Source organism: Ciconia boyciana, chromosome 20 (assembly GCF_034638445.1).
Source record: "Ciconia boyciana chromosome 20, ASM3463844v1, whole genome shotgun sequence".
In the NCBI taxonomy this organism is placed as follows: domain Eukaryota; kingdom Metazoa; phylum Chordata; class Aves; order Ciconiiformes; family Ciconiidae; genus Ciconia; species Ciconia boyciana.
The window spans coordinates 1,287,524-1,313,386 of NC_132953.1; the positions used below are offsets into that span (position 1 = coordinate 1,287,524).

The following is a 25,863-nucleotide window of genomic DNA, read 5'->3' on the forward strand; positions in this document are numbered from 1 at the left end:
GATTTTGGTGGTATTGTTGTACGCAGCTCCACCGGAGGAAGTAGTAAAATTCACAACAGAGGCTGAACAAGCTGAGGAATAATGCTTTGGAAAATCCCACCGTCGTTTCCAGGCAAGCAGAGTGTCCCTGCCCGCTGTGGATTCCTGCCAAGCGGCCGGCGCAAACACCCTTCCTCTTTCAAGCAGTGCCAGGATTTGCATTGCCCACTACCAGCTGGGATGCCCATTTGAAATCCGACTGGAAAGTTGGGCTTTGAAAGCTGCTATTATTGGGATTAAAGCCTAAGGTGAACACCTCATTGCACAGCCAGACTGCGAGCCAATGTCTTTGGAAAGGCCGAAAATCAGGCTAGCCAGGACGGCGTGAGCCATTCACCCTGTAGACTCCAGGACTCACCTTTCTGCAAGATCTCCAGATGTTCCCAAAGGATATCTCCCACAAAGTCAGGCGCTAGCTCGAGGAAGCACTCCTTGCCTAGGGCGCAGAGGGCAGCTCCGTTCATGCAAAACTTCTGGAAATCCACTCCCTTCAGGCTGAACTCGTTCACTGCCCACATCACCCAGTCCCGCACGTGCGTCTCCGTCCACTGCTGGGGATCTGCACCAAGAGGGTGTAGAAGACATCCATTAATGAGCAACCACAAGCCATTTCCCCAGGAAAACAGGACACAAACAGTGCTACAGCTATCCCAGTGGATAAGCACTTGCACAGCCTCATCCCATAGAGACTGGCAGTCCATTGGCACATGGGTAAAACGTGGTGGGGGAACACCATACCTACAGTTTGGATCAGTCATATTTGCAGACAAATTTCATACAAGGAACAAGTTTTGGATTTGTTTGGGACTTTTAACAATTCCACCAGTCCTCTGACCCTTTCCCCCACCCCCTTCTCTATTTCCCGTGGTTTCTCCCTGTCATCAGCCTCTGGTAAAGGCTCCCTGCTGCTTCTCCATATAGTGGAGAGGACTTGCAAATAGAAGTCCTGGAGCTGCCTCCAAAGGAGCAGGTCCCCAAAGCTGCAAGAGCAGTCATGCAGCAGAGGTTAGCAAGACAGACAGGCACAATCTGTTAGACAGGTGTAGTTTGCAAGTGGTACTGAAAGGCTTTGCCTGTATGTCCAGATTTTTCCAGCTAAAGCTGCCAAGAAACAAGGCAATACTATCTGAGGAGAATCAACAAAAGAGATGGCAGATGTGGAGAATGGCATCCTGGCAGGAGGACACAATCTCTGTGTCTGCCACGGCTGCTCACTGGGAAGCCATGTCTTACCTTTGGGGATTCCCAGCCGCTGCTGCTCTTTTGCGAAGCCGCTGAAGGTGGCTTTCAATGCCTGAGACATCATTTCTTTGCTGCTGGGAGTTAATAAAGGCACATCCGCACATTCCATATCTGAAGGAAGAAGGAGAGAAAAATGGCCATAAGGACATGAGACTGGGAAAGACGACAGGAGTCCTCGTAACACAGTGGACATTGAATTGTCAGAAAAACAGAACAATCCATTTCACTTTTTTGTTCTGAAATTTTCACACCCAGACCTATAAATCTATACCCTGCAAGTCCATGAGCTGACTTCTTAAATATAAGAAAAATAAGTGTGCTTAGAGTAAGCCTGTGCTTAAAGAGCATAGACAAGCCATGTCTGGTAAGACAGGTTACACGGTGCACATGGTCTCCCTACCAGTCAACCATGAATATGCTACTGGAAATTCGACAGTGATATCAAAGACCATTACAGACATCAGCCTGCTGGGCTTCATCACCCCCGGTGGCATCTGGAGCCTGGAAGACAGCTGAGCAGTTCCAGATGCCAATGCAGGTAGAGAGTCCTACACCAAGGTGAACAAGAAAGCAGGGAGAAAAGCATCTCTGAATTACTGCTCCACCTCTGGCCATCCCAGTCCAAAGAAAAACAAGAGGAAAAAAATTAATTTTAAAGAATCACGGGCAATCCTGGAAAAAGTAAGCTGACAGCAGGCTGAGGCAGGATGAAGAACCAGCAGAAAACCCATTCGAGAAGGGAGGGAAAACAAAGAGCTGGAAAATCCCACGTTAGCACAGTTACATCATGCGCAGCCCATAGCACGGAGCGACACGATTCGGAGTGAGTCACTGAACAACGCTCAGCCGCCCCCATGGGAGAGCACGGGGCCAAGCCAAGAGCCATGCCTTGAACTAAGTCCTGATGAGAAGCAAAGCTCTTCCTTTCTTTTTTTCTTTTTCTAATTTATTTGGAAGGACACGGATATTTGTAGGCAAAGAGTTTCATAAATAAAAGCAACTGTTTAAAAAACAAAAACAAAACAAAACACAAAACTCCTCGATCTGAATAAAGGTTTGGCTCTTTTTCATATATTTTAAGCATTCCTGAAAAACATCTTTCACAGAGAAGGAAAGCCTCATACAACCACCACCTCCAACAACTGAACTTTATTGGTCTCATATGTCAATCTTCCACCTGAGGCTGGTTTAGCACTGTAGCCTATTGGAAATTTTTCAATGAAAACTGTTCTCAGTGGAAAAAGGACAACATGCTCAAGCTCTTTTGGTGTTTTCATGAATGTCTGGATGTAGACATCAAAAGTCAAAGAATTCCTTGTTTTGTGGAAATCCCAGCCACCTCGGCTTATCGTCACCCTAAATTAATTTAAGCTCTGATTTAATAAGCCATTATACCTGCAAAATGGTGGCGAGTGTTTGTTTCAAGCAGCGTTGAGTGCATCCCTAATGCAACAGCGAGTCAGGGCTGGAGACAGTGCTGCAGCTGCCGAGCACGGGCAGCCCGGTGCAATAACGCTGCTTTCCAGTCTGGCCCAGTCTGGGGTTCCAGCTCCACTCAAGTCCTCCACAGCCAAACTCGCAGGCATCATTTAAAGTCCAAACAACACAATGTTGGGGTTTTTTTGCAAGTGGGAATCTCGGGGTTGGGTCAATAAGCCCCCACGTGCAGCTCTGCAGCAAGGGTGAGGTTAACCATGCTACAAAGCATCCCCAAATCATCAGCTGGATGCACCAAATGCAATTCCACCACCAAACCAAACTGAACCACTTTTCTGTCTCCATCTTCGCACCTTCAACCTATCGTCCCCAAGTAAAAGACATGCAAAATCACCCCCTCTATTTGCAGCTCCCTCTAATGACTCTTTGCTCAGGTAGGACTAGTAAAATCCCCGCCACTGAGCCTCTTGGGACCTGATTCCTCCCCCTAAGCCCACCACATAAATCAAGGATTCCTTGCCACAGTGGAAGTATCGGGACCTTCGAAAGCAAATAATACATTCAAAGGCTATTTGGCAAATTACACTTCATTATTTACTGGATTTGGCTGGAGAGGGCACGGAAAAATGAGCAGCCACCCTCGCTATCTCTGTTCTCCATCTGCTGCTTTGAGATAACAGTGGGAGAAAGTGGTTCAGTGCCCCTTTCCCTTCATCCTCATGTTACATTTTAATGCTTTGCTTTCTGTGCTCTGTGGTTACAGGGACCACCCAGGAATCCGCTCCCCTCCACCGGCTGGTTAAACGGCAGTTCACTGCTCCCGGGTGCTATGGGAAGATGAGTCAGACTTAGGCTAAGAAAACATTTCTAACCCCAGTTTTTACACTGAATCACTCGCGAAAACCTGTGCAGAGATGACCTCCTTAGGCAAGCCACGAAGAACAGCAAGGCAAGGTGAGGTGCATGCAAAACTGTATTTTTATCTCTGCAATACAAGTAAGCACCTATCTCTGATCCCCCCTGTTTTCTCCTGCAGGATTCATGGGGTTGGGTTTGCACATACCCCGCGAATCAATTTTTCAGTAGTGGGGGATAAGGTTTCGGTTTAGTAAGGTGAACACTGAGCTCTGCACAAACAACACGTCAAAACAGGGAAGACTTAAAAGTGATTCCCAGGGAGAGGTCATCGGAGAAGCAAACAGTTTATTTTCAAATTTTAAAAAAAAAATGTAAAAAGCAAAGTGCCAGAGGAGGGTTTCTATTTAAACACCAAAATAAACCAAAATGTGCATTTCAAGGCTTCTCCTTCAAAATACGTTGTACTCGGCAGATTTAGGATTGAAACATCATCTACTTTTTTTCCTGTTAGACCATGGCTACTAGTTAAAATTTCTTCAGAAGACAAAACAGCCAAAAAGCCCCAAGCCTGCAAACGCTTGCAGAAGCCTTATTTTAGTCAGCAGTGTCCCACATCTATAGAAAAGCTCACATGTGTAAAACTAAATGTGCTTGTAAAGCTCTGCATACATGTTTGTGGACAAATCTTAGCCGTGTGATCTGAAAGAGACGGCGGGGATGGACAGTTTTTAATCTAAATTCTGCCTCTGCTGGTTTTGAGATACTGAATTTACTCAAATATCATTTTCTTTGTTAATCCCTGCGTGTCCGGGGAGCACGACAGGCTTTACCCAGCTCTGCCTGATGCAACTTTGCTAGGTGCAGGGGAGTTAACTTCCCAGGGAGGAGAATCGAGCCCTGGTGATGTCCTCCAGCGCCTGCAGACAAGTCCTTCGCCTTCAGTTTGGGATGCCTAAAGGTCAGAGCCAAGCAGAATTTCGGTAACAAAAGCAACGTGGGCTTAGCTCCCCCGGTTTCAGCTTTCACTGCCATCTGAAACCTGTTTCCAAGATTTTAATCAAATCTTACCCAAATAAAATGTCTCCTTTTGTGTCCACAAAGTACACACACGCATGCATGTGTGCACACACACAAGCTCAGAAGAAATGTATGGGAAGGAGCATTAGCCAGCACCAAACCCATCTGTTACACCTAAGCTCAGTTTAGAAATTTCAGGGTTTTAATCCGAAAAGCAAGCGCAGCAGCAGGGGCCAGGCGACCACGGCGTTGCATCCCAGACTCGGTTTGCTGTATCGTTTTATGACGCCCATTAAAGCCTCATCGACACGGCTGCCACGTGCAATTTGCTGCCTAGATGCCATGTCCTCCTCTTGCTGCCGCTGCACTGACAGGGAACTGCATTTGATTTTCCTCCTGGGAGACCAGGCAGGGTGTTATGGTGTGATTTTTAAATACTAACAGGAGTTGCAGTCACTCTGGAAAACTATGTCACCAGCATCTGTAGAGCAGAGATAAGTAATTTGCCTTGCACGGTGGGAAGGCAGAGGGACATCTATTCATCTAGCTGCAGCTTTCCAAAGCAAGGAGGGATCTGGGGGCTCTGTTTGAGACCTGAAGGCTTCTCAAAACCCGACCTCTATTTTTCTTGCAGCTCCCTGACACCCCTGGGGACAGGACTTCAGAAAGGCAAGAGGATAACAACTCTGACATTGCCGAGAGCCAGCGCTGCATGCCCATATGGGTTTTATGCTAAGGGGGATCTGCCCAAAACCTGCTGCCCTACTTGTGCTAGGTGTTGCACCAACAGACGTGGAACCTGGGCGAAAACCAGCCAGCAAACGGACAAAGAGGCCAAGATCACCGAATTCATCTCCCAGCCAAATTCCCACTCTGGTCTCACCAGGCTCCGCATGTATAAACTATTTCTACGTATCTGATCTTTTTAAAGGACTACAATTTACAAACTTCAGGGATTTTGACCTTAAAATGCAAGCAACTCCGCTGCACGCCAAAGCATTAGCATCTGATTGCATAAGCAAAATAAATGGCAGTAAAGGAAAAAAAGCTGCTCTGAGCAGGAGGATGGGAGCAAAGTCATTTTTCACCCGAGTTTCCACTCGGGGTCAATGCCTCTTTAAAGCTCCCCTCGGCCACTCACTTTTTTTCCCATCAAAAGCCCCAGTGTGTCCTTGTCTGGTCCCCGCTATTTTACCCGGCAGCCTGCGTGTAAATGGATGTACGGCGGGTCAGAGTGGAGCCAGCTGACCCAGCGGCCTCCTCCTGCCCTTGCTCTGATGGATGGACACCAAGGTCAGGAACCCAACGCGCTGTTGTCTCAGGTAAAAGCCCGCTCCCTGCCCAGCCTCCTCATCCTCCCCTTCCCAGGCCTGAGACTAACCCCACAGCATGCTGATATCATGAGGATTTCAGGCCTTTTGGTGGCTTGAAAGAGGCATGGGGACAAGTTTGGGAGAAGATGCGTGTTGGTTTCAAACCAGATCATTTGCAGAGAGTCAAGAAAATTCATCTCTCAGGGACTGCGCATCCAAGGGCTGCATGAATTTGTGCCTATCTCCCTCAAAGACCTCAGTCCTTGAGCCCTGAGCTGGCTGAGATCCTCCTCTGAGCCCCCATGCGTGACAGCCACCAGTGCTGCCCCACCTCAAGGTGTCCATGGTCCAGGATGTCCCCCTACCCCTGGATGTCTGCGATGGAGCAGGAGGAGTTTCTCAGAGGCTCTGCAAGGAGCGACAAGGATTTGCTCTCCTACCCTCTTCCCATGCACCCACAGTGAGCCCATGACCACCAAGCCCCAAGACTCCCCATCTCCAGCCCACACCAAGCCCGACGATGCCCGAGCTCAGCCCCCCGCCATGCCAAGCCCCCTCTATCCCAGCCTTCACGAGGACCAAAACTAGAGCAGAGTTAGGGATGGGGGAAGCTGAAACACAGATTTCCCAACGTCCCCCAGCTGGCAGGGTTCAGCAGCAGAGAAACCTTTCTCAGGATAAGAGGAGGCTGGGAAGAGGGGGGCCGGGAGCTGAGACCCTTCCCACGCTCCCCGATGAAGCAGCCTGGGCACCGCGGAGACACCATCTCCCCATCTCAGGTTTCCACCACCACCACCAGGCACCTCCACTCCCCCCGGGGCAGCTTTGACTTTCCCAGGTGCCCCCTGCTTTGGAGCAGAGACGCCTGGGCAAATAACCCTGGCTGAGCCCCCTGTTATTTAGGCAGGATTAGGCAAAAATTTGTCTGCACTTTTGAACTGTTTTCACAAGCGCTGCCTCTCACTCCCACGCAGGAAGCAGGAGAGGAGCCGGCCTGTTCCAATTAGGGCTCCTCAGACCGAAAGGGTAGCGAAATTCAGGGGCGGAAAAGGGAAAGCAGGACAGAGAGCTGGAAAAAAGGGAACAGAGGGAAAACCAGGAAGCAAAGATGGATGGGGAGAAGGGGTGAGCGCTGGGAGAGGCATTTGCTGGGGATGTGGGGACAGGACAGGGGGAGAGAGGCAGAGGACCAGGCAGTACAGAGGGGAGATTTGATTCCCCTTCCTGCAGCAACTTGCCAGAGACCCAGCCCTGCTTCCCTCTGCAAGGAATGGCACAAAAGGCACAGACATTTGCTATTTTAATTTAAAATAAATATATTTCTATTAAAAAAAAAAGAAAAAGAAAAATAAGTCTTTTTTTTTGTCCTTCAAGCAGTGAAAAATAAATACTCTGAGATGAAAGCTGGGCTTCAAGAGAAAAAACAAGAGAGGAAACCGAAAGCCCACACTGCTTAGCGCTGCAAAAAGCACAACAAAGCCGGCTTTCTTCCGGCATTCAGCAGCTTTCTTATGGAGATGTGGTGTGTCATGGGGGCGAGCTCTTCCCCTAAATAAAGGGCCTGAAAACCGTCTTCCCTAAATGCAGATAAAAGCATTTCTTCCAAGTTTGGACTCTCACTTAGAGCATCACAGGGAGCGAGGAAGGGGAAAGGTTAAGGTGAGGGTGAGATGTCAGGATGCTCTGCTCGACCTCGGGCTTTGGGGTAAATCGCTTCACCCCTCTGTAAAATGGAGACACCCTTGCACGGGTGCAAGCTTGCTAGAAGAGGATGCTCAGGGGAGCCCACGAGGAAAACTGGATACAGAGCAACCAAAAGGTGAGCAAGGGTTTGCTTTGGCTCTGGGTATCTTGCAGCTGGTGAGGAGCCAAGCAGCAGCACCGGCAAGTGAAAGGATGCTTCACCCACTATCCCGATGCTATCAAAGTCGCAGGCTTCGCCCTCCAAGCCTGCCTGCTGCCCTCGTTCAGGCTCCTTTCCGCTCCCTCTCTCTCTCTCCCCCAGCTTTATAATGTGGGTGTTGGATGGAGATCCTGGGAAAGCGGCATCCCCTGCAGTCCCAGGAGCTCGCAGGGGAACAGCAGCCTGGTGGTCAGCTCGCTCGGTCCTCCCTAGCTTTTGTGGGGGAGAGGAGGGAAAGATGTGCTAGAGAAACCCCTGGACCGAAGCTAAGCAAAACCACAGAGCTTGAGTCAACGCTCGCTGCAATTACGGGAAAGTTTCCCCAGCCTCAGCAGGCAGGGACAGGACCTACAGTTCATCTTCCTGCAGCAATTCGAAGCGGGGCTTGCCTCGGTGGAGGACTTCGCTCTGTCCTCCCCATCTCTGCTGCTGGAAGGAGCACAGATGCATAAAAGCAAGCACCGGGGAGATGCAGCCACCTCTGAGGTTGGGGAACGTGACCACAGTTTAACAACACTCGTCAAAACTATGCAAGGCAGTCAGCAAAAAGATTTTTCCATCAAGATGAAGCAACAGCAGAGGTTAGGCCTGTGCTACGAGGCCAGCGCAGTTTAGCTCCAGCACCGTCGTTAACCTAACAGAAGCCCCCCCCCCCGCAAAGGCAAACACTAGTGAATCAGCTTCGAAACAGCTTCTGTCATTTTAGATTTAACAGCATGGCAATTAAAAACTTGCATAAGCCTTTTCTGAACCCACTGGCCTGATGGCAGAGTCCGGGGTTAATTAAACCCATGCAAAACCCATGCAAAGGCTGAGCTCACAGGTCAGTGCTCTGGAGATAGCCAGACCAGGAGGCTGCAGCCAACGCAGAGGCAGCGAGGAACAACCTCCACGTGCCCAAACCACTCCTGTTCAGGAGTCGAAGCCTCTTCTTGCAGTGGTCAGGCCCTCATCACCCTTCACCCTCCCTCTCCCAATCGAACATCACACGAGCCAGGGCATTCCCTCCAAAGATAGCATTAGCATCCCACTTTCAGGCTTGTTTGGCTCCGATCCTTCCTTAGCAGGGCTGGGAGGACACTCCCTGCCTCGTGCAAACCTACGAGACATACTTCCCCTGTGATAATTCGCTCTAATCCCTGCTAACCGTGCTGCTAAAGAGCTCTAATCCCCATGCACAGGCACACATGCACTAATGGGAGCGCGGGGTGAGCTGAGCAAAGCCTGTAATGGACACCCAGCCCCGACTGAAAGGAGGTCAAGTGTAAATAGCAAGTCCAGGTCATGCCCATGTCAGCTGCCCCGCATCAGTGCTCCAGCGCCGGGAGGTGCTCCTCTGCAAACAAGCGGCTAAAACCCAGCTCCTCACACCCCAAGTCCCAGTAGTGAAGCTCACATTGCTTAACAGCAATGAGACAAAAAGAAAAAAAAAACTACAAAAAGCCAGTGATCCCCACCGAACAAACAACTAGATATTCATTTGCTTCTTGGAAGGGTGCCCGAGGTATTCAAATGGCTCACGCCTGGGACCAGAAGCCTCTTGAAATTCCTCGCTCTCTTCGGGCTGGGCTGGGAGCCCGGCAAGGCCAGCCGTGCTGGCTTCACCGCCCTGGAGGTTTCCACAGCCGCAAGAGCACGGCCTGAGCCCTCCGAAAGCAAACCCACGGCTGGGCTCTGGCAGTCCGCGGAGGAGACAGTGGTCTAAGTCATCCACACCCAGCGCTTCCCACCATCCGCGAGAGCATACATTTCTTTCCAGCCAGGTTAAAACCAGGACTTCTGCTGTTCTCATCTCAAATCTCTGGCTGATAATGCCATTTCTGGCATCTTCGATGAAGAAGTGATGCAACTGGAGGGTTTGTCCCAAGAGAAGGATGCATCCCAGTACCCTGACATAGATTTACCCTGGGCTGCAAAAGCACACATGGGATGCTATCAAGGTACTACTGTAATCATACCCAAGCAGTTCAGATTGAGGGCTTGTTTGGATAGAGAAATGCTCACTCTCCTCCAGATATTAATCTCCCTCTCCTCCATCATCCAAGGATATGGACAGATACGCAATAGAAATTCAGCTCCAACGCCTCCAGCTGCTTGTGCCGGGGAAGGATGGGGCTGCCAAACCACACGTGATAGTCTCCCAGACGAGGGAGAGCAGAGATTTTGCAAGGCCGGGTTGAGGTTAATCAGCAGTACATTGTGCGAGGAAGACGCTGTCAGGATCGGAAGTGTGAAAAGGGAAGGCTGAGATCTCTTGGCAGGGCTGTCCCCTGGCAGTATGGAAAAGGGCCAAGGAACCTTCACTCATGTTGAGCTCTTTCATCACCCCACAGAGAGATCCCAACCCCTCTAAGTCGGCTCAAACACACCTGAAGAACGCGCCATGCCAACACATGTAAGCAGCTACACATGACCTCACAGCTCAGGATGGTTTCATTGCGTATCCACGGCCATGTGAAATGACTCTGTGCCCAGAATGAAAAAAACAATTATTTTTGCTGCCCATCACCACAATACAACACACTTCTGATGTAGATGGACTCCACAGATGTCCCTGCTGCTGGAAGCCCACTGGTCCTAAAAAGGAGCCTCAATTATCCTCGCCTCAGGAAGGGATTAGACATGCAGACGCTCAGCCAAACACCTCCAATCCATCTGTCCCAAGGAATTCCCCAATCTTTACTTGATTTTCAGCCCAAGTTCTGCATAAGCTGATCTTTCTGTGTCCTTGCCTTAGCCCTTGCCTCCAGGCTGAGTCAATGCCACGTCATGCCAGACACGAGGGTAGCACATGGCAGGACACAGTCTGAAGTGCCTTCAGGCTAGGACGACGTTCAACCCCCAAAATATCTCCCTCCACATCAAAGTTGCTCTCCTCCACTCACCAGCTCTCTTATTCATAAACCAAGAATGTTTGTTAAAGCTGGAAGGGGCGGACCTGCTGTGGAGACACATTGGTGGTGTCCATAGAATAAAAGTGCCTATCAGTCACGCGTGGAAGGTGCCCACGGATATACCTACGGCATTCCTCAAGCCCAGGACATCTCCACATGATGCAGAGAGCACGAAGCCAGTGATGCAGAAGGGATCGAGCCGATGACAAGGAACGGAGGCTCGGCAGCTCTGGGTCACCTTCCGAGCATGCACGCTGCCCCAGGGCAGCCAGGGTACGGGGGCGAAGCTTACCACATCGCTCTGCAGCTGCAGATTCCTGCCGCCCATCCCACCCCCACCTCCGCAGCCTTCCTGGCCAACCCTTCCCTTCAGGGCAATGCCAGCCAGACGTACAGCTAACCCGGCAGAAAAAACACGGCCGATTGCTCAATGGGAGGGTGCAAGTCGCAGCGTATCACATCCCCCATGGATTGCAGAGGGATCACTGCTGCTGCCTTACCCAGAGAAAGCCCTTCTTCCAATATTAGGCTTTCGATAGTATCTTATTTTTTTTTTCCATACAGCAGGGAGTGTTTCGGCTCTGCCCAGGAAGCGCAGGCAGCACTCGATGAGCAAGGCGAGTACGTGCGGAGGAGGAGAAGAAGCCCAAGAGCTTTAGCCTGTCCTCACCTGGTGACCATCAGGTCCCCATCTCACCACCTCGTCCCTTTCTGCCCAGGGATCTGCCACCGCACACAAGGACTCCAGGTCTGTCCTCCCTTATCAGGCCGAGCTGTCCAGTTGTCTTTGCAGTTACCAAAGGAGAAGAGGAGAGATTAGGGTATTTAGCTTTGAAATCAAACAAATAATTGCACAGGCTTTTTGCAAACAGATCAGGGTTGGGAGGTCAGAGCGCGGCTGGTAAATCTCAGCACTGTTTGCTCTGACTAAATAATATTAGACCACGGATAATCAATCATTTTAAACAAAATTATTTATAACTCTTTAGAGCAAATAGTCAACTCTGCTAGCAGCTGCCAAGACATGACAGGTAGCGTAACGATCCACATACCTCTAATTCCCCTGCGCTAGATATGGATTTACTTCTTTGCATCACTGGATTTACTGCCACTGAAGACTTCCACTTGCAAGTACCTTGACGCCTCCTCTCTGAAGGTACCCTTCCTCCCTCTCTGTGGCTCACAAATACACACAACAGCCCCCTGCAGCTGAAATCAAAACCAAAGTAGCTGGCAATATTCACTGCACACTCCAAGCATCTTTCCTATACTAGCTGCATCCCTCAGTGCAGCATCATTTAACAGGAGGGGAGTAAACAGAAGAGACAAAAGATGCTCAAAGCAAAGGACCTGCTCTCTTTGCTTTGCTGCCTGAGCCAGCCCCATCTCCTCAGCTCCCCAGGCACCCCTCAGGGTTGTGACTCCACTAATGCCACTAAATGACACCTCTGCGAGTATCATCCATGTCCCAGCCCACGGACAAGAGCCACACGCGCTCTACACCCATCGCCTATTGAATGTTTCCACCCACCAGCCCTGAGACAGGTGTGCTTTACACAGCAGCAGATGACCCCAGCAGCCACAAACCGGGGAGGATTTTGCTGGCTGGACTGAAAGTCATGCAAGCAAAGGTATCACTGGGGCAAGGCGAATGAGGGTCCGCTTCACATCGGCCTTGGGGCCAGGAGGGGACAAGGCCATCCCTGGATGCTGCCTGCCAGCCAACACTGTTTCACCTCCCTGTCCCCAGAGAGTGAACCAAGCTGCTCAACTCCTCCAGTAGTGGAGGCCAGAAAGGGCCCTGGGAGGAAACCTGGGAACCAAAACTCTCTGGCCCATGCCAGAGGCAGTGCCTCAGAAACACCAGTGCCAAACCAATTTCATTTCACAACATCCCAGGAATTATTCTCCTGGTATTATTATTTTTAAGCAGACAAGGAAACAAAGGTGAAGAACAAGAGGATTTTTCCAAGCATAGCAGGCAGCTGAAGAGCCCTGAGATTAAGCCTCCTCCATCTCTGGGCGAGCACAGAGCTCCTGGGCTTTGCCCCTTCCAGGCTACACCATGCAACCTCCAGGTTATCAAGCATCCCCATGCAGGAGAGCAAGGGTTTTCCCAAACGACCCCAGGAAGGTTGTCTTTTCCAGCTCCAACTTCTAGGAAACTTCCCACCGGGGAAGGGACCAGCACAGAGATTGGGCCAAATAAAGCCCTGGGAAGATGAAGAAGGTGGGAGTGAGCTGAGGAAGGCGGCCAAGGATGAACTGGGTTGTCCCATCAGCTTCAGTCATCCCCATCCCAGAGCCAAGGGTTGTTCAGGACAGGGATTATGTCACCTATTGGCCTCAGCCCGGAGAGACGGGAGAGCAAAGGGCGGGCAGGGATAAATCAGAGCGGCTGGAGGTGCTCGGATTTGCCCAGAGGAAGCCCAAGCTTGGAAACCTCAGGGAAGGCTTGGGGGAGAGAGGCTGAGACACTCGCAGCCCTCACATCCACCCCGCGCACAGCATCCGGAAGCTATTAAGGAATTACAGCCTCTCTGGCCCCGAGCCTTCCCCAGCAGAAGTGCCTGGGAGCAGATGGTGAAAGGGCTGATTGAATTCGGCTGCTCAGGCCAAGAGGCTATTAGGAGGAGATGTAAATGGAGGAGGGGGTGGAGGGGGTGTCATTTGGCGACTCAGGAGCAGGGAGCCCTTGCCAGAAACTCTGGGAATCCTCCACCGACCGTAACAAGCTTGGAGGAGCTTCGGCAGGGCCCTGGATGGGTGGCTCGGGGGTGCGAGCTTCCCCGCTGCCCTTGGCAGCTCAGCCCCAAGCTCCTGCTACTTAGGGGCTGGGATGAAACCGTAAGTATGTGGGGAGCGGGAGCCACAGGCTGGCTCCTCTCCTCAGACATCTTCATCTCAAAAGGCAGCATGGCCGCCGCAGTGGACGGGCACCCTTCCAGGGAGGCAGGACACCCACAGGCACCCATGTCCCTGTGGTCACAGCTCCAGGAGCTGTGTGCTCCCAAGCCTTGATCCCAGTCGAGAAGGAGGTACAAGAGCTGTCAGCTTAGCAGCCCTGCCTGCCCACAGGGCCAGCCTTCCTCCAAGAAAAATGCAGGTTTGCAAAGATACTCGATTCCCAACCTGGTCTAATCCCACCCCATCCCCAGCACTGGGCATGGGACCAGACCTCCCAAAGTGCCTTCAAAAGGGGATGGGACTCAAGTGACTGGATGGGGAGCGGGTGGGGAAAAAAGGCCAGAGCGAGAGAGACACGTAGGATGAAAAAAAGCCAACAAGCAAAAAAAGCCAAATACGATTCGTAAGTCATCCACAGTGCCAGCCCCGCTGAAGGTAATGCTAGTGTCTAAGCAAAAACACTGATGGAAGAACCAAAATTGCCTGGGGGCAAAGGAAGGGTTTAAACCCCTCCCTGGGAAGTGGGGGAAGAAAAAAGAGGAATGACCCAAAAATCAACACAACCCCAAGCTCTGGGCTCCCTGCCCTGGCAAGCCAGCTCCAGCTCCCCACAACCCTGTGCCCCAGGGGAGGACAGGCACCAGCTTTGGGGCTCCCATGCCACTCCCATCTCTGAATCCATCCCTCTTTTTCCAACGGAGAAAGGTCCAACGAGTCCCCCCGGGCTGCCTTGGCTGACTGCCCCAGCTCCCCGAGGTTGGGAAATCGGGAACCTCATCAGGGCTCTGCCGGAGGGGCAGGCACAAAGCGCTCCATGACCGTAAGGGGATCTTTTTGGAGTAATCTTTTCCGAGACAAGTCATGAGATTATTTCTTGCCTGGAATTTGCTCCCGCGGCTCCCATCGGCCCCGGACTGCTGAGTCAAGAGACCGCCGGGGCTGTGCCCTCCAGATGAGTAAATGAATTGCCATGGGCAGCTGGGGGGGGACCGGCGCCCTGGCGGGGCACGGGATGAAAGGAGGGAGGGGACCCGATGACTCCTTGAGCCTTCGGCCGGGGACACAGCCTGGCTTGGCAGCTGGCTTGGCTGCTGCTTTGCAACGCACCAAATTAGTCACCAGATTAGCAAGCGCAGTTACACACGCTGGCGCACAGCTGTTTAAAGGCACACTATCCCTCCCCTTTGCTTTCCTTCTTTTCCTGTGGGTTTTTTCTCCCCTTCTTCCTTTTTTTTTTTTTTTTTAATTTATTTTAGATTTTTTTAAAGCCTAACTCTGGCTTTCAATGAGTGCTTAGGACCGGCAGCCAGCAAACTCCCAGGGAAGCCAAGGAAGAGGCAGCAGCCCTCGATCACAGCCTGAACATGCCAAACGGCTTGGGCTAGCGGCGAGAAGGCTGGTCCAGCCCGGGACCAGCTCAGAGCAGGGGCAGCCCCCACTCCCTCCTCACCCTGTTGACGTTATACCGGTCCGACGGGCTGCCAGGTCACTCTATAGGATCCATATGGCCCCGGCTGCTCAGGGCCCGGCTGTTTGAAAGCAGGAACGCGCGAGAGTTATCCAGCTCAAAGGCAAAACAGGCGCACGGCCGGGGCCTTTTCAAGTTGCAAGCTTTAGAGCCAGCTTCAAATCTGGAGCCGCTTAAAGGGATGGAAACCAGCCCCACTGACTAACCACCCCGCCGGGCCACAGCTACCGTGACAGCTCCGAAACGCCACTGCTGACGTTGGAAAGCGAAACTTTCCCAGCGCCGCAGCGGCATTGGGCCTCCCAGAACCAGGGACAGCCCTCTGACATCAAGCCCAAATTTCTTCGCATCCCTTCGAAAGGACGGCTCCAGGAAATGCCCCAGGGTTGGGGTATGGGATGGAGAGCCACGATGCTGCTACCAACCTGCTGGACTCATCTGCTGCCTGCGGCTGATGCTGGGGATTGAGTAAACAAGTTTTTCCCCACCTCTGGCTGCAAACAAGGAGGAATTGAATTTACTGACTTCACGAAGCAGTCTGGAGAGATGGAGCGGTTGGGTAACATGCCTCGAGCATTTTAAAAGAGAAAGCACTTGGCATTGCATTTTAAAACCGCTTCTAACAATAATGTGTAAAAAAAGAAAAAGAAAAAAAAAAAAGACCCTAATTTCACGTGTTCCACTACATCTTTTTTTAATTTTCCAGTGGAAAAAGCCAGGAGTACTCAGCTTTTGCAAGTTGTTTCTTCTGATGGTTCAGGTTTCAGTAAACAATTTCTCAAAACTAAAAGATAAAAAAAAAAGCCCGCCTTGCTGCTTCCAGAATACTTACCAAAATTAAGTGGTTTTGCACAAACACATGCAGACACCTATGAAAGAAAAAAACTTTCATGTGGGTCAAAAAGCCACATTGTGATTATTGTGATAGATGGTGCTGACGGGGTTGGGGGGAATCAACAGAAAACAAACCCCAAAGCGCTTCCAGTTTCTGGGGTCTACTAGCTGCAACATCAGCAGCAGCTTTCCCTTAGTCAGCAGTTTTCATCCAGAGACCTCCAAGCACATCCCAGGAGAGGGAGCATCCTAGTGGAAATCCTAGCCCAGGATTCCAGCCACCACGAGGACATGCAACCCTCATCCTGCTGTGCAAGACACTTGGTTCCTGGAGGGATGCAAGGCTGAGCCATTCGCCTCCCCTCCCAGTCTCTCCCAGCCCAAATCAGAGTCAACCAGTACACCCAAACTGGAAATCCCGAGTGCCAGATGGGTCCTGGCCTGCCTGGTGCTGTGGAGGAGCCAGAGAGGTGCAGTACGGCTTAACGCAGACCATAAGAAAACCTAAATACTGCAAGTAGAGGAAGACCTGAGGCACACTACTGGGGATGCTCCCACATCCCTGGCTGCAGTGTAATGGGGGCACTGTGCCTCAGTTTCCCCTAAAACCAGGTCTCATCAAGCCTTTTTTCAACATCTTTTGGGGTCAGAGGCCCCAAAAGCATGCTGCATTTTAAAAAAGGCAAAGTCCCACTGGCTGGCTTCTCCTGTGCTCCCCACCAGCCATCTGAAGAATGCCTTGGAATCACGTCAAATATTTGAAATGAGGTGGGGGGGAGAGGGGGCACGGGGAGGGGAGCGCGGGGGGAGCCACTCCACTTTTGACTCAGTGTCTGGCTTCTTTCATCAAACCCACATTCCTACTCATGCCATCACCCTCCGGGAAAGTGCGACAACGTACATAATCCATGTGGAGCCAATTTAAAATCCCCTCCGTGTAAGAAAATGCATTTCATTCATTAACAAGCTCTGAACGCTTAGCTGGGGTTAGGAGCCAGCCTGCAGCTCCACAGCCACCCCAGCAACACGGTCTTCAGCAGGGAAGGTCTCCTACGCCTGCCTGGAGCACAGCCATGTCCTACAGGAGAGCAATCCCCCCTGTAAACCCACCCAGGGTGCTGGGGGATGCTGAGCTGGCACAGCTTAGCCCACTGGACACTCGTTGCAATCTGAATAACGCTGGGTTTTCTGCACCAGCCAGGTGAGATGGAGGTCTCTGCCTCTTCTGGCTTTATAGGAAAGGTTTAACAGGAGCAAAAAGCCTGGAAAGCAGAGGATTGCTAGAACAGGGGATTGTTGCTGTGTCCAGCACCAGCTGCGAGATGACGGAGATGGGAATTACAGCCCTAGAGCCCAACCAGCTCAGGCCCAGACAGAGCCCTGCAACTTTGCACATCCCAATCCACAACGGGGGCTGCCGCCAGCACAGGGCAAATAGCTGAGGGCTCACAGTGACCTCTGATCTTCAGCTCTCATTCCCAAACCAGAGGGAACCACAGAAACAAGGGGATTTTCCTCTCTGGGAAAGAAAGTTGCTATTTCTTCCTTGCATTTGTAATATTTTTGTGGCAGGTTATATTTATCCACAGGCTGTGTGGCTACAGGAACCAGAGGCATGACTGAACAACCAAGCTGCACCAGCACAGCATCCTGGCTCCTTGCAAACAACAGGTCCACCTGTGCGGTGCACAGGCCAGGTCGCTGGACAGAGGGAGGTAGACATCGACAGCAAGTTGAGACACGTCAAAAAATCGTGGATGGTCAGCAAGACCAGGGGAAGTGATAGGGGAAAAAAAATGTATTGCCTGCTCAGTACTGGACATACAGATATTGCCCCAATGACGCGATGCTGTTCATGGGACAGAAGAGCAAACCAGGTCTCAGGTTTTTGCCAGATGAGTGGAAAAAAAAAAACAACTCAAAAACTCAACACAAAAATGTGCAGTTTCGTCTCGCAGTTCAGAAAGAGGTGAGCAATGGTGGAGAGCTCTGGGTTTGCCCCCATCCGGGGCTAAATAAGCCAAAAGTTACTCTGAGCCACCCACCACATTGGAGAAGGGAACAGAACAACTTAGAGCACTTTTGAATACAAGCGCCAAGAGCTTTGCCTTCATCTAAGCACACACAGCCTTGCAGAAGCTCAGGCTTTGCATGCAAACATTTGCAGCCTGTTAATGTTACACGCTTTCAGATCTGGCGGGTGCCTACAATCTAGATACGAAGGCTGAGCCTTTTAACCAAATTACAAACTGAAACCACCCTGATTTTTTTTTTTTTTTTGCCACCTCTCTGGACCTGACATCGAAGTACATATGGCCCCCAGGATGTGAATCCCTCCCACGTTCAAGGAGATATTCAGGCAGGTAAGGCGACTTGCAGATTTGCACGTTTTCACATAATTACCACCAAAGCCTGCAGAAGCCACAGGCACAAATCCTCAAACCTGAGGAAGCTGGGATGGACAGAAGAGAGCAGATCTATAGGCTGGATGTGAGGGGCCATACAGTAGGACTGAACCCAGCTTTGCAAGGGTCACCTTCACATCTGAGACCACTAGAGAGATGTTATCTCCGGAGCCATCTCACAATTTTGTGATCAGCAGGACTCAAGTGGCCCCCCTCAAATTCCACTGCACCTGGGAAAAATGTAGGAGCTTGTAAGGAGAATCAATAAATATTTATTGTTTAACCAGCAGTATTTTGACTGGAGATGTAAGCATGGCCCAGCGCCAGGGAAACCAGAGCCTTCTTGGCCAGCGCTGCAAACAAATTTTTTTCTGTATCTAGTTGGAAGATTATAAACTATACAATGAAGGGGAAAAAAAAGAAACACAGGCAGCGAGCAGCTTAGTCACAGAAGAGGAACAAAAGAGTTGAGATGCCTAACTATGTCGTGGGTTAAAAAAAAAAGGGGGGGGGGATGCAGGCCCAAATTTTGGCTGCGAGACAGCTGTACGGTTTATATCAGCTACAGATTTGTCCCACTGGCTTCTGCAGTGATGAGGCTTTACGCTGGATCAGAGCATATATCCCCGGCTTCAGTGGAGCTATGCTGATTTGGACAAGCTGCAAACTGGCCCGTGACTCGCAGCCAAGAAGGAGACCTGGGGAGTCACGTCTCGACCTACAGAGGCACAATTCTGCACCCATAAGGAAGACCCCAGTTTCCGTGGGGATCCCCCAGCCTCACAGTGCAACGAAGAGTCAGTGCCTGGCTCCAGGGGCATTTTAATGCTCAAGTAAGGCAGATCATCCCCTCCTTCTTCATTTCAATTAGTCCCCTGGCACCATTCTACCAAGCACAGGTCTTTCCCTGAGGAAAATGTAAGCCTGGAAGATGCCAGCAGCTCCATCCTTTGGATCCATTCCCGGGACAGCAATGACACTTGCTCTCCTAAGTCGTGTAATTTGCTCGCCTTGTGCCCATGCAAGGAGCAGCTGACAGTGCAAAAAGGAAAAGACCCTTTCTTCCCCAGAATCCCATCTGATATTGGTACCACAACTGAAAACAGCCATTCTGGATGACACATTTGCAAGTTTACATCCCTAAACCATATTCAGACAAAAGTCTGGTCTTACTCACGTCTAACTCTTCCCCGAGTGCCTGAGAGGTATCTGCTCTCACCGAAAGAGCAACTGGTGAAGAACACCAAGCCACCTTCCATTCCACCTCTAGCATCAAACTGTAATCCCAAGGTCTAACCACAGGACAACCTCCGCACCGCTGTTTCCCTACACCTGGTTCCCACTGCCCCCCCAGCTCAGCCACACAGCAGGGATCCATCCAGGAGGATGCAGTCACTGCTTTTTCACTCAAAAGCTGGTTCCCCTGGTAAAACTTCACTGTGCTGCAGTCCCGCCGAAGAGCAACGCTCGCTCCCAGCTACTTGCTGCCGGCCTGCCAGCAATCTGCTATGGATTTGGGAAAGCGGGATGGCATACAGTGTGCTTGTCAGCTTACTTTGGAGAGCTCGAGTGCAGCATTCCAGCATGAGACTGTGTTATCCCTTCATTTTATAAGGCCTATCAAAGCATGGCATGCCATAATTACATGGCAAATTAGCGGCCTCTTCGTGTAACTACACTGTAATCACACAGTTGTTACATGCTTTGGGGAGTTTATAATGAAAAAGTGGAAGGAATGGGGCTTTGCTCCTTTTTCCTGGAAATCTCACTCCCTGCACCCAGGTTAAAAATGCTGTAGTCAGGGATGCACTTTAGTCGGTGTATCCCTGAAGGAAAAGTCTATGGAGTTGCCTTCTTTCCACCTCTTTGTCCCTTAAGCAGACAGAAGTTGACACTAAAAAAGTTGGAGCTGGTGGCAGCCAGGTGCAGACAGTCCCCTCCCTCCCGGGAAACTATCATTCCCCCATCCTAGCTGGATACCACAGTGATGGGCATTTTGTAAGTGCATAGAAAGATAATTGCTCTTTTTCAGTTCAAATTCTCACCTCCTCCACAGGCAATCAGCATCGAAAATGCCAGAGGAGCCCAAAGCCCTCAATTTATGAGAGTCTCGCCCTTGTTGGCTGATGATTCATGCCCACACAGAGCAATCCACAGCCAAAGCTGAGCTCTCACCTTTGCTGTTAATGCAGAAAGCAAACGCATTCAGAGAGATGCCGGATGCAATTCTCTGCATCCCTGAAATCACTTCACCTTTCACTTGTTTCCTTTCCCCAGGCTTTGCTGGGCTTCCAGGCAAACACTCTGGCATTTTGTGTGCGCGCAGCCCATCCCGGCGAGGACGGGTAAATGCTCTTCCGCTGCAACTGATGCGGAGTAAAGGACAGAGGACACCTCGAAGCAGAGAGGGAAATGCTGGTGTTCTGCTGCTGTGTTTCATCCCGCTTGCGACAACGTGATCATGCAAGCCACCAACAAGACCGATCTCTAAACAGCAGCAGGGAAATGGAGTCACTCAGCAGCTGACACAGCTGTAAGGACCAACCTGGAGTCCGAGTGCTGTGCAAGAATAACGCAGGATCAAACCTTCCTTTTCGGAAGAGAAGACGTTTCAAGTCCCTGTGCACTATTCTTATCCGCAACCAGCTCAGCAAATTGACTCCCCTTGAACGGGCTGATCCAGCTGTGACCCTATTCTGTGCATGTATACAAAGACCTGGGAATGAAGGTATGGTTGGAAACTTGCCCTCCGTAGACAAGATAGAGGGAAGGATGAAGGATCCCATCCTAATGAAGACATATTCAGACTCATAAAGCACTTTGCCATTTCCCTGCAGCAAGGCACTGCAAGGAGGGTGTGCATTTGCCAGAAGACACGCTTTAAATGCAAACTCCCTTATTTGCCTGCATTGAAAGTGAAAGCAAAGAACAAAAAGAAAAGATTGACCTGGCTACGGGAAGGGGAAGCAGCGATTCAGGCAGGTCCTACATCCAAATATACACGGCATAGAAGCTGTCTGCTTCCCTGTACCCCGCAGCAACCACAGCAGGAGAAATCTTGCCTCAGCCCCGACCCTAAACAGAGGGAAAGGCTCTTGCCAGATAAAAATACACCCCTGGGATGCCACCCACGCACAGTGGAAACAATGCGTCTGTCTCCCAGCTGTCCTTAGGGTACACACGGGAAGCGTAGAAATGCATGGGGTCCTTCCATCCCCCATCAGTCAGGATTTCTATGCTGGATGTGCACAGACGAATTCCTCTTTTCATGCCAGGTAGGAACTAGTCCACCATCGTGCCCACAACCCACCTCCAGAGAAAGGAAGCAAGAGGGGGAGTGGATGCAGGAGGACGGGGAGCCCAGCATCTTTGCCTCACCTGTGATGCCCAGCATCACCACCTGCCATCATTGCCCTTCTACCGTACCTTGTGGGACACCTCGGGGACAGCAAGTCAGCAGCTTCATTAGCAAGAAATGTCATTATCTCTCAGTACCTGGGAGTCCCAGCAAGGGTTGTGGAGCTGTTTTTAACTCTGACCACAAGGAGCAAACAGAGCTTTGCAGAACTGGAGGAAATAAATTGATTTGCAGAGGGCAGCGTTTACCAGTTGCAAGGCTAAGTTTCTGTTAGGGTTGATTTTCGCATGGTTTGAGTTTTTAACTGAAAAAAAGCCGGTAAACTAAGTCCCACCAACCCATTGGTGGATCAGTCATATATCTGCAATCAGAAGTGACGATCTATTCTATCAGATCCTTACAATGAAAACCCACGCACATACAACTTGTATATTAAAGGAGAAGCCCACCACAGTGGTTTTTTGGCTCCTGACCTACTCATCTCACTCACACATTCTTGCTGGCAACAGCGGGGGAGAATTTGGCTTTGGAAGCTTTGAACAACTTCACATCCCTTTCAGGTTATTTTTAAACCCTTTGGACACACTACAAATCCCATCTAACTCTTACACGCAGAGGCTGCCTGCATGTGTGGGTTGGAGCAGGGTTTTATTTCAGGGGAATGAGAGGGGGACAGTACCATGTGGCCAATGCACCTCTGCAGTTTTAGGGGGCATCAAGCACCTGGCACATTAAACATCTTGCACAATTGAAAACCTATGCCTGTAATGACTCTCCCTGCGTAAGGTTAACCCTATGGACACCGTGAAGTAAATCTGCTTTGCTGCTTGCTGGCATGTAAAGGAACAAGGGGCTGGACTCCTTCTCAGGGAGGCTGATACCCATTTTGAAAAGAAGGGCAATGGGCACATTTGGTGGCAGATTCAGCAACGAGACCAAGGGCTGAACGAGCTATCAGGGAGCAGTTAAGTCCCCAGACGCAGCCCAAAACAGACAAGCGCAGAGAAAAGTTATGTCCCCTACACATGGCATTGCTGGATCCCAGAAACATAAGCTAGCAGCATCCATACTCCTTCTCTCAACATCAATCCAACCAAGCAAGAAAGCTTCAGCATTCTCTAAAAAGTTAGAGGGGAAATGAGGTTAAGCCAGCTAATTGACAACATTGACCTTCTTGGCTCACAGTGTTAGCGCAGCCACCAAAACAGAAGCGACTGCAGCTGAAGTCGATAGGGAGTCAGCTCTTTTTTACCTTTTTGGTTTTTGTTTTTCAACGCTCTTCCTGCCAAAGTTTAAACTTTGGGTCAAGTCTAAAAATTGCTCACTGACATAAGCTGCAAAAGAGCGTTATGGAGAGAAGAAAATTAACTTAAGGCAGCGCGAAACACCGAGTCCTCACTTTAGGCACAAGGCAATTACATTGATCCAATGATCAAACACCTAAACAACACAGGCGCCTCTGTAACATGCTCTCATCCATGCCAGGAGACGTGTAAATTTAAACAGATACTTTGATCTGAACTGAAGAATAAACCCTACATCCTCCCAGCCCTGCCCCAATGGACCAGGTGTTTCTTCCTAGCCCATGTTCTTCCCCTGCAAGCAGACTGCCATCGCAACCTGAAGCACACAAAAGAGTCTCCGATAAATGTTCTTTTAACCAAAGGTTTAGGAAATAGGTATGAACAGGTCTTCAACTCCACCAGAGCCTCTCATTTAACCTGTATAGGTGCTTTGGAAAATCATCCTCAGCGTCCCCATTGCATTTTGAAGCCTGGCCCTTCAGAGTCCACACCTCAAAGCCAGGCTCAGCCTTGCTGTCAGAGGCACAGAGCACCGTAACAGCTATAACCAGAGACCGGGTCCTCTCTACATGCAGGTAGAGAAGGAAGATGGATCATGCGAAAGACACTCCCTGCATCAGACACCGTGTAGCCCATCGGTGGCAGATCCCCCACGCTTGTGCTGACTTACTGGAGCTCTCTGCAGACAAGCTGATCCTACACAAGCATCTATTTTAAGTCTGAGCACCAACCCCTGCGCCGCTCCGGCCCCCCTTGCACTCCAGCAGTCAGCTGTCATTTTATTTCCCACATGCAGCCTGAAATCAGATTGCCTGGCAGGAGTTGAGCCCCCTTTCTGGGTTTCCTAGAAACTTGCTAACCAGCAAAGAAACGCACAATGCTATCTTTAATTTGATTTTCTTCGGCGCAGCGGCACTGCACAAAATCCAGCAAACCTCCACTTCAGCACAGTGGGAATTACAGCAGGGAGAGATGAAGCAACAGGATTCATTTCACCCTCCCTTGTACCCAAAAAGAGAAGTTTTTTTTCCCTGCAGGCCCTCCAAGCCCCATCCTCTACCTCGGCTGAGCAAGGCAGAAATCAGTTGAGCATCTGGTACCAGCAGGCAGTCAGAAGACATCAGTATGTGAACAACAGCCCTTATTATGGTAAAGGCTCAACTATTAGTGTTAACCACAGCCAGCAGCAGCTAAACTTATCGGTATAACAAGAAAAAAACCCCCACACGCCTCGATTCAGTAACATGTTGCTATCTTCCCTGATAGCTCCTGCACCCTTCCTCCACCCATTGCTCCAGCTCCGGGGCGGGGGGGGGAATCAAAGCAGCGGGCTTTCCTGGTTTAAACGTGGTAAATCCAGAGCAGGTACCGCTGGAGTTTTGTTTCCCAAATACCAGGAGTGCTTGGACCACACAAGACAGTTCCAGCCAGGGATGGGGGGAACGTACATCCCAGATAAGGAGCGTGGGCAGGGCTGCCAGCCCCGGCGTGGCTCACCCACTCGGAAAAGGGTAGGGGTGCCCTGGGGAGCTCGTAAAAAAGGAAAAAAAAACAAACCATCCGAGTGCATCTCTCCTGCCTCCCAGCCGGAGGTGCTTGCCTACATCCCCGCAAGGATGCCAGAAGCATGAGAAAAGGAGGCTGGAGGGGCGGCGGGTTGTTTTTTAAGGGAAGGGGGGGTGGAGGGGTGGAAAGTCTTAAAACTGCTCGGAAAGCAAGTTCGCCTTCCCCCAGCGGTGCCGCGGGGCAGAGCCGGGGGAGCGCGGGGCCGGGCGGCGGCGCCGCTCCGCTGCAACTTGGGGGGTGCGTTTCATTTTCCCTTCCCAAAGACAACCCCCCCCCAAAAAAAATAAACCAAAACACTCAATCCTCAAAGCCTCACCGGGCAGATATTTCCCCACCACCGCCCTCGCTGCGAAAAAGGGGGAGAAGGGATCCACAGGGCTCCCCGGAGGGGGGGGGAGGACGGGACGGGACGGGGAAGGGAGGGCAGGGCGCTTACCGGGGGACGGGAAGAGCTCGATGTCCACCTTCTCCGTCTTGATGATGGTCAGGTCCACCGCCGCCTTCATGGCTGGGGCAGCGCCGCGGGGGCGTCGCGCCGGGACCGGGGGGCGGCGGCGGCGGCTGCTGAGCCCCGCCGTACGCGGAGCGGGGCGCCCGGGGCAGCGGCGGCCGGGCGCCTGCCTGCCTGCCTCCTCCTCCTTCTCCTCTTCCTCCTCCTCTCTCCTTCCTTCCGCGCTCCCTCGCTTCTCTCTCCCGCTCCGCTCCTCCGCCGCCCCTTCCGCGACTCCCTCGCTGCCGCTCCGCTCCGCTCCGCCTCGCCCGTCCCCCGCCGCCGCCGCCGCCCCGGCCCGGGCTGAGCCGCCGAGGGGAGGGCGCTGGGCCGGCCCCGAGCGGTGACAGGGGCGGGGAGGGACCCGCCTGCCCCCGCCCCGGAGGCGGCCCCGGCACCCGGCGCCGCAGGGAGCGGAGCCGGCGCTGCCCCGGGGTCCGGAGGAGCGGCGCGGGCCGGGGAGGCGAGAAGTCCGGGGGGATGGAGGATGCGGGGTGATTGATGGGGGGTAGGGCGTGATGGAGGGGGGTCTCAGCGCATCCAGCACAAAGTTGGGGGCTGCTGCACCTCCGCCACAACCTCCGCTTGCATCCCAGCCCCAAACCACGAAGGAAAAAAGGGATTTGCAGTTTTAGCACGGGAGTATGCCGCTGGCTGCACGCTGCCCTGAGCTGGAGCCGCGGCGGCCTGCCGAAAACCGATGTTTCTTGAAACCAGGCCAGGGGCCTTCACCCTGCCTGTCTCGACACGAACCGCCGCCGCCTTTCACGCTCGCATCACCCCTTCACGCTCGCATCACCCCTTCATGCTCGCATCACTCCTTCACGC

The 25,863-nt window shown here is 51.6% G+C and overlaps 1 protein-coding gene across 1 annotated transcript in view; it reads right to left on the reverse strand.

Annotated features, from left to right (window-relative positions):
- ETS1 (ETS proto-oncogene 1, transcription factor) overlaps positions 1-25,345 on the reverse strand; it is a 49,048-nt gene extending 23,703 nt beyond the window's left edge. The window contains exons 1-3 of the mRNA XM_072884519.1: positions 24,982-25,345; positions 1,273-1,392; positions 398-598 (exon numbers count right to left, since the gene is read on the reverse strand). Of these exons, the coding sequence (XP_072740620.1) occupies positions 398-598; positions 1,273-1,392; positions 24,982-25,051 (391 nt within the window). The 5' untranslated portion in view covers positions 25,052-25,345. The remainder of the gene's footprint in view (positions 1-397; positions 599-1,272; positions 1,393-24,981) is intronic.
- Between the last annotated feature and the right edge of the window lie 518 nt (positions 25,346-25,863).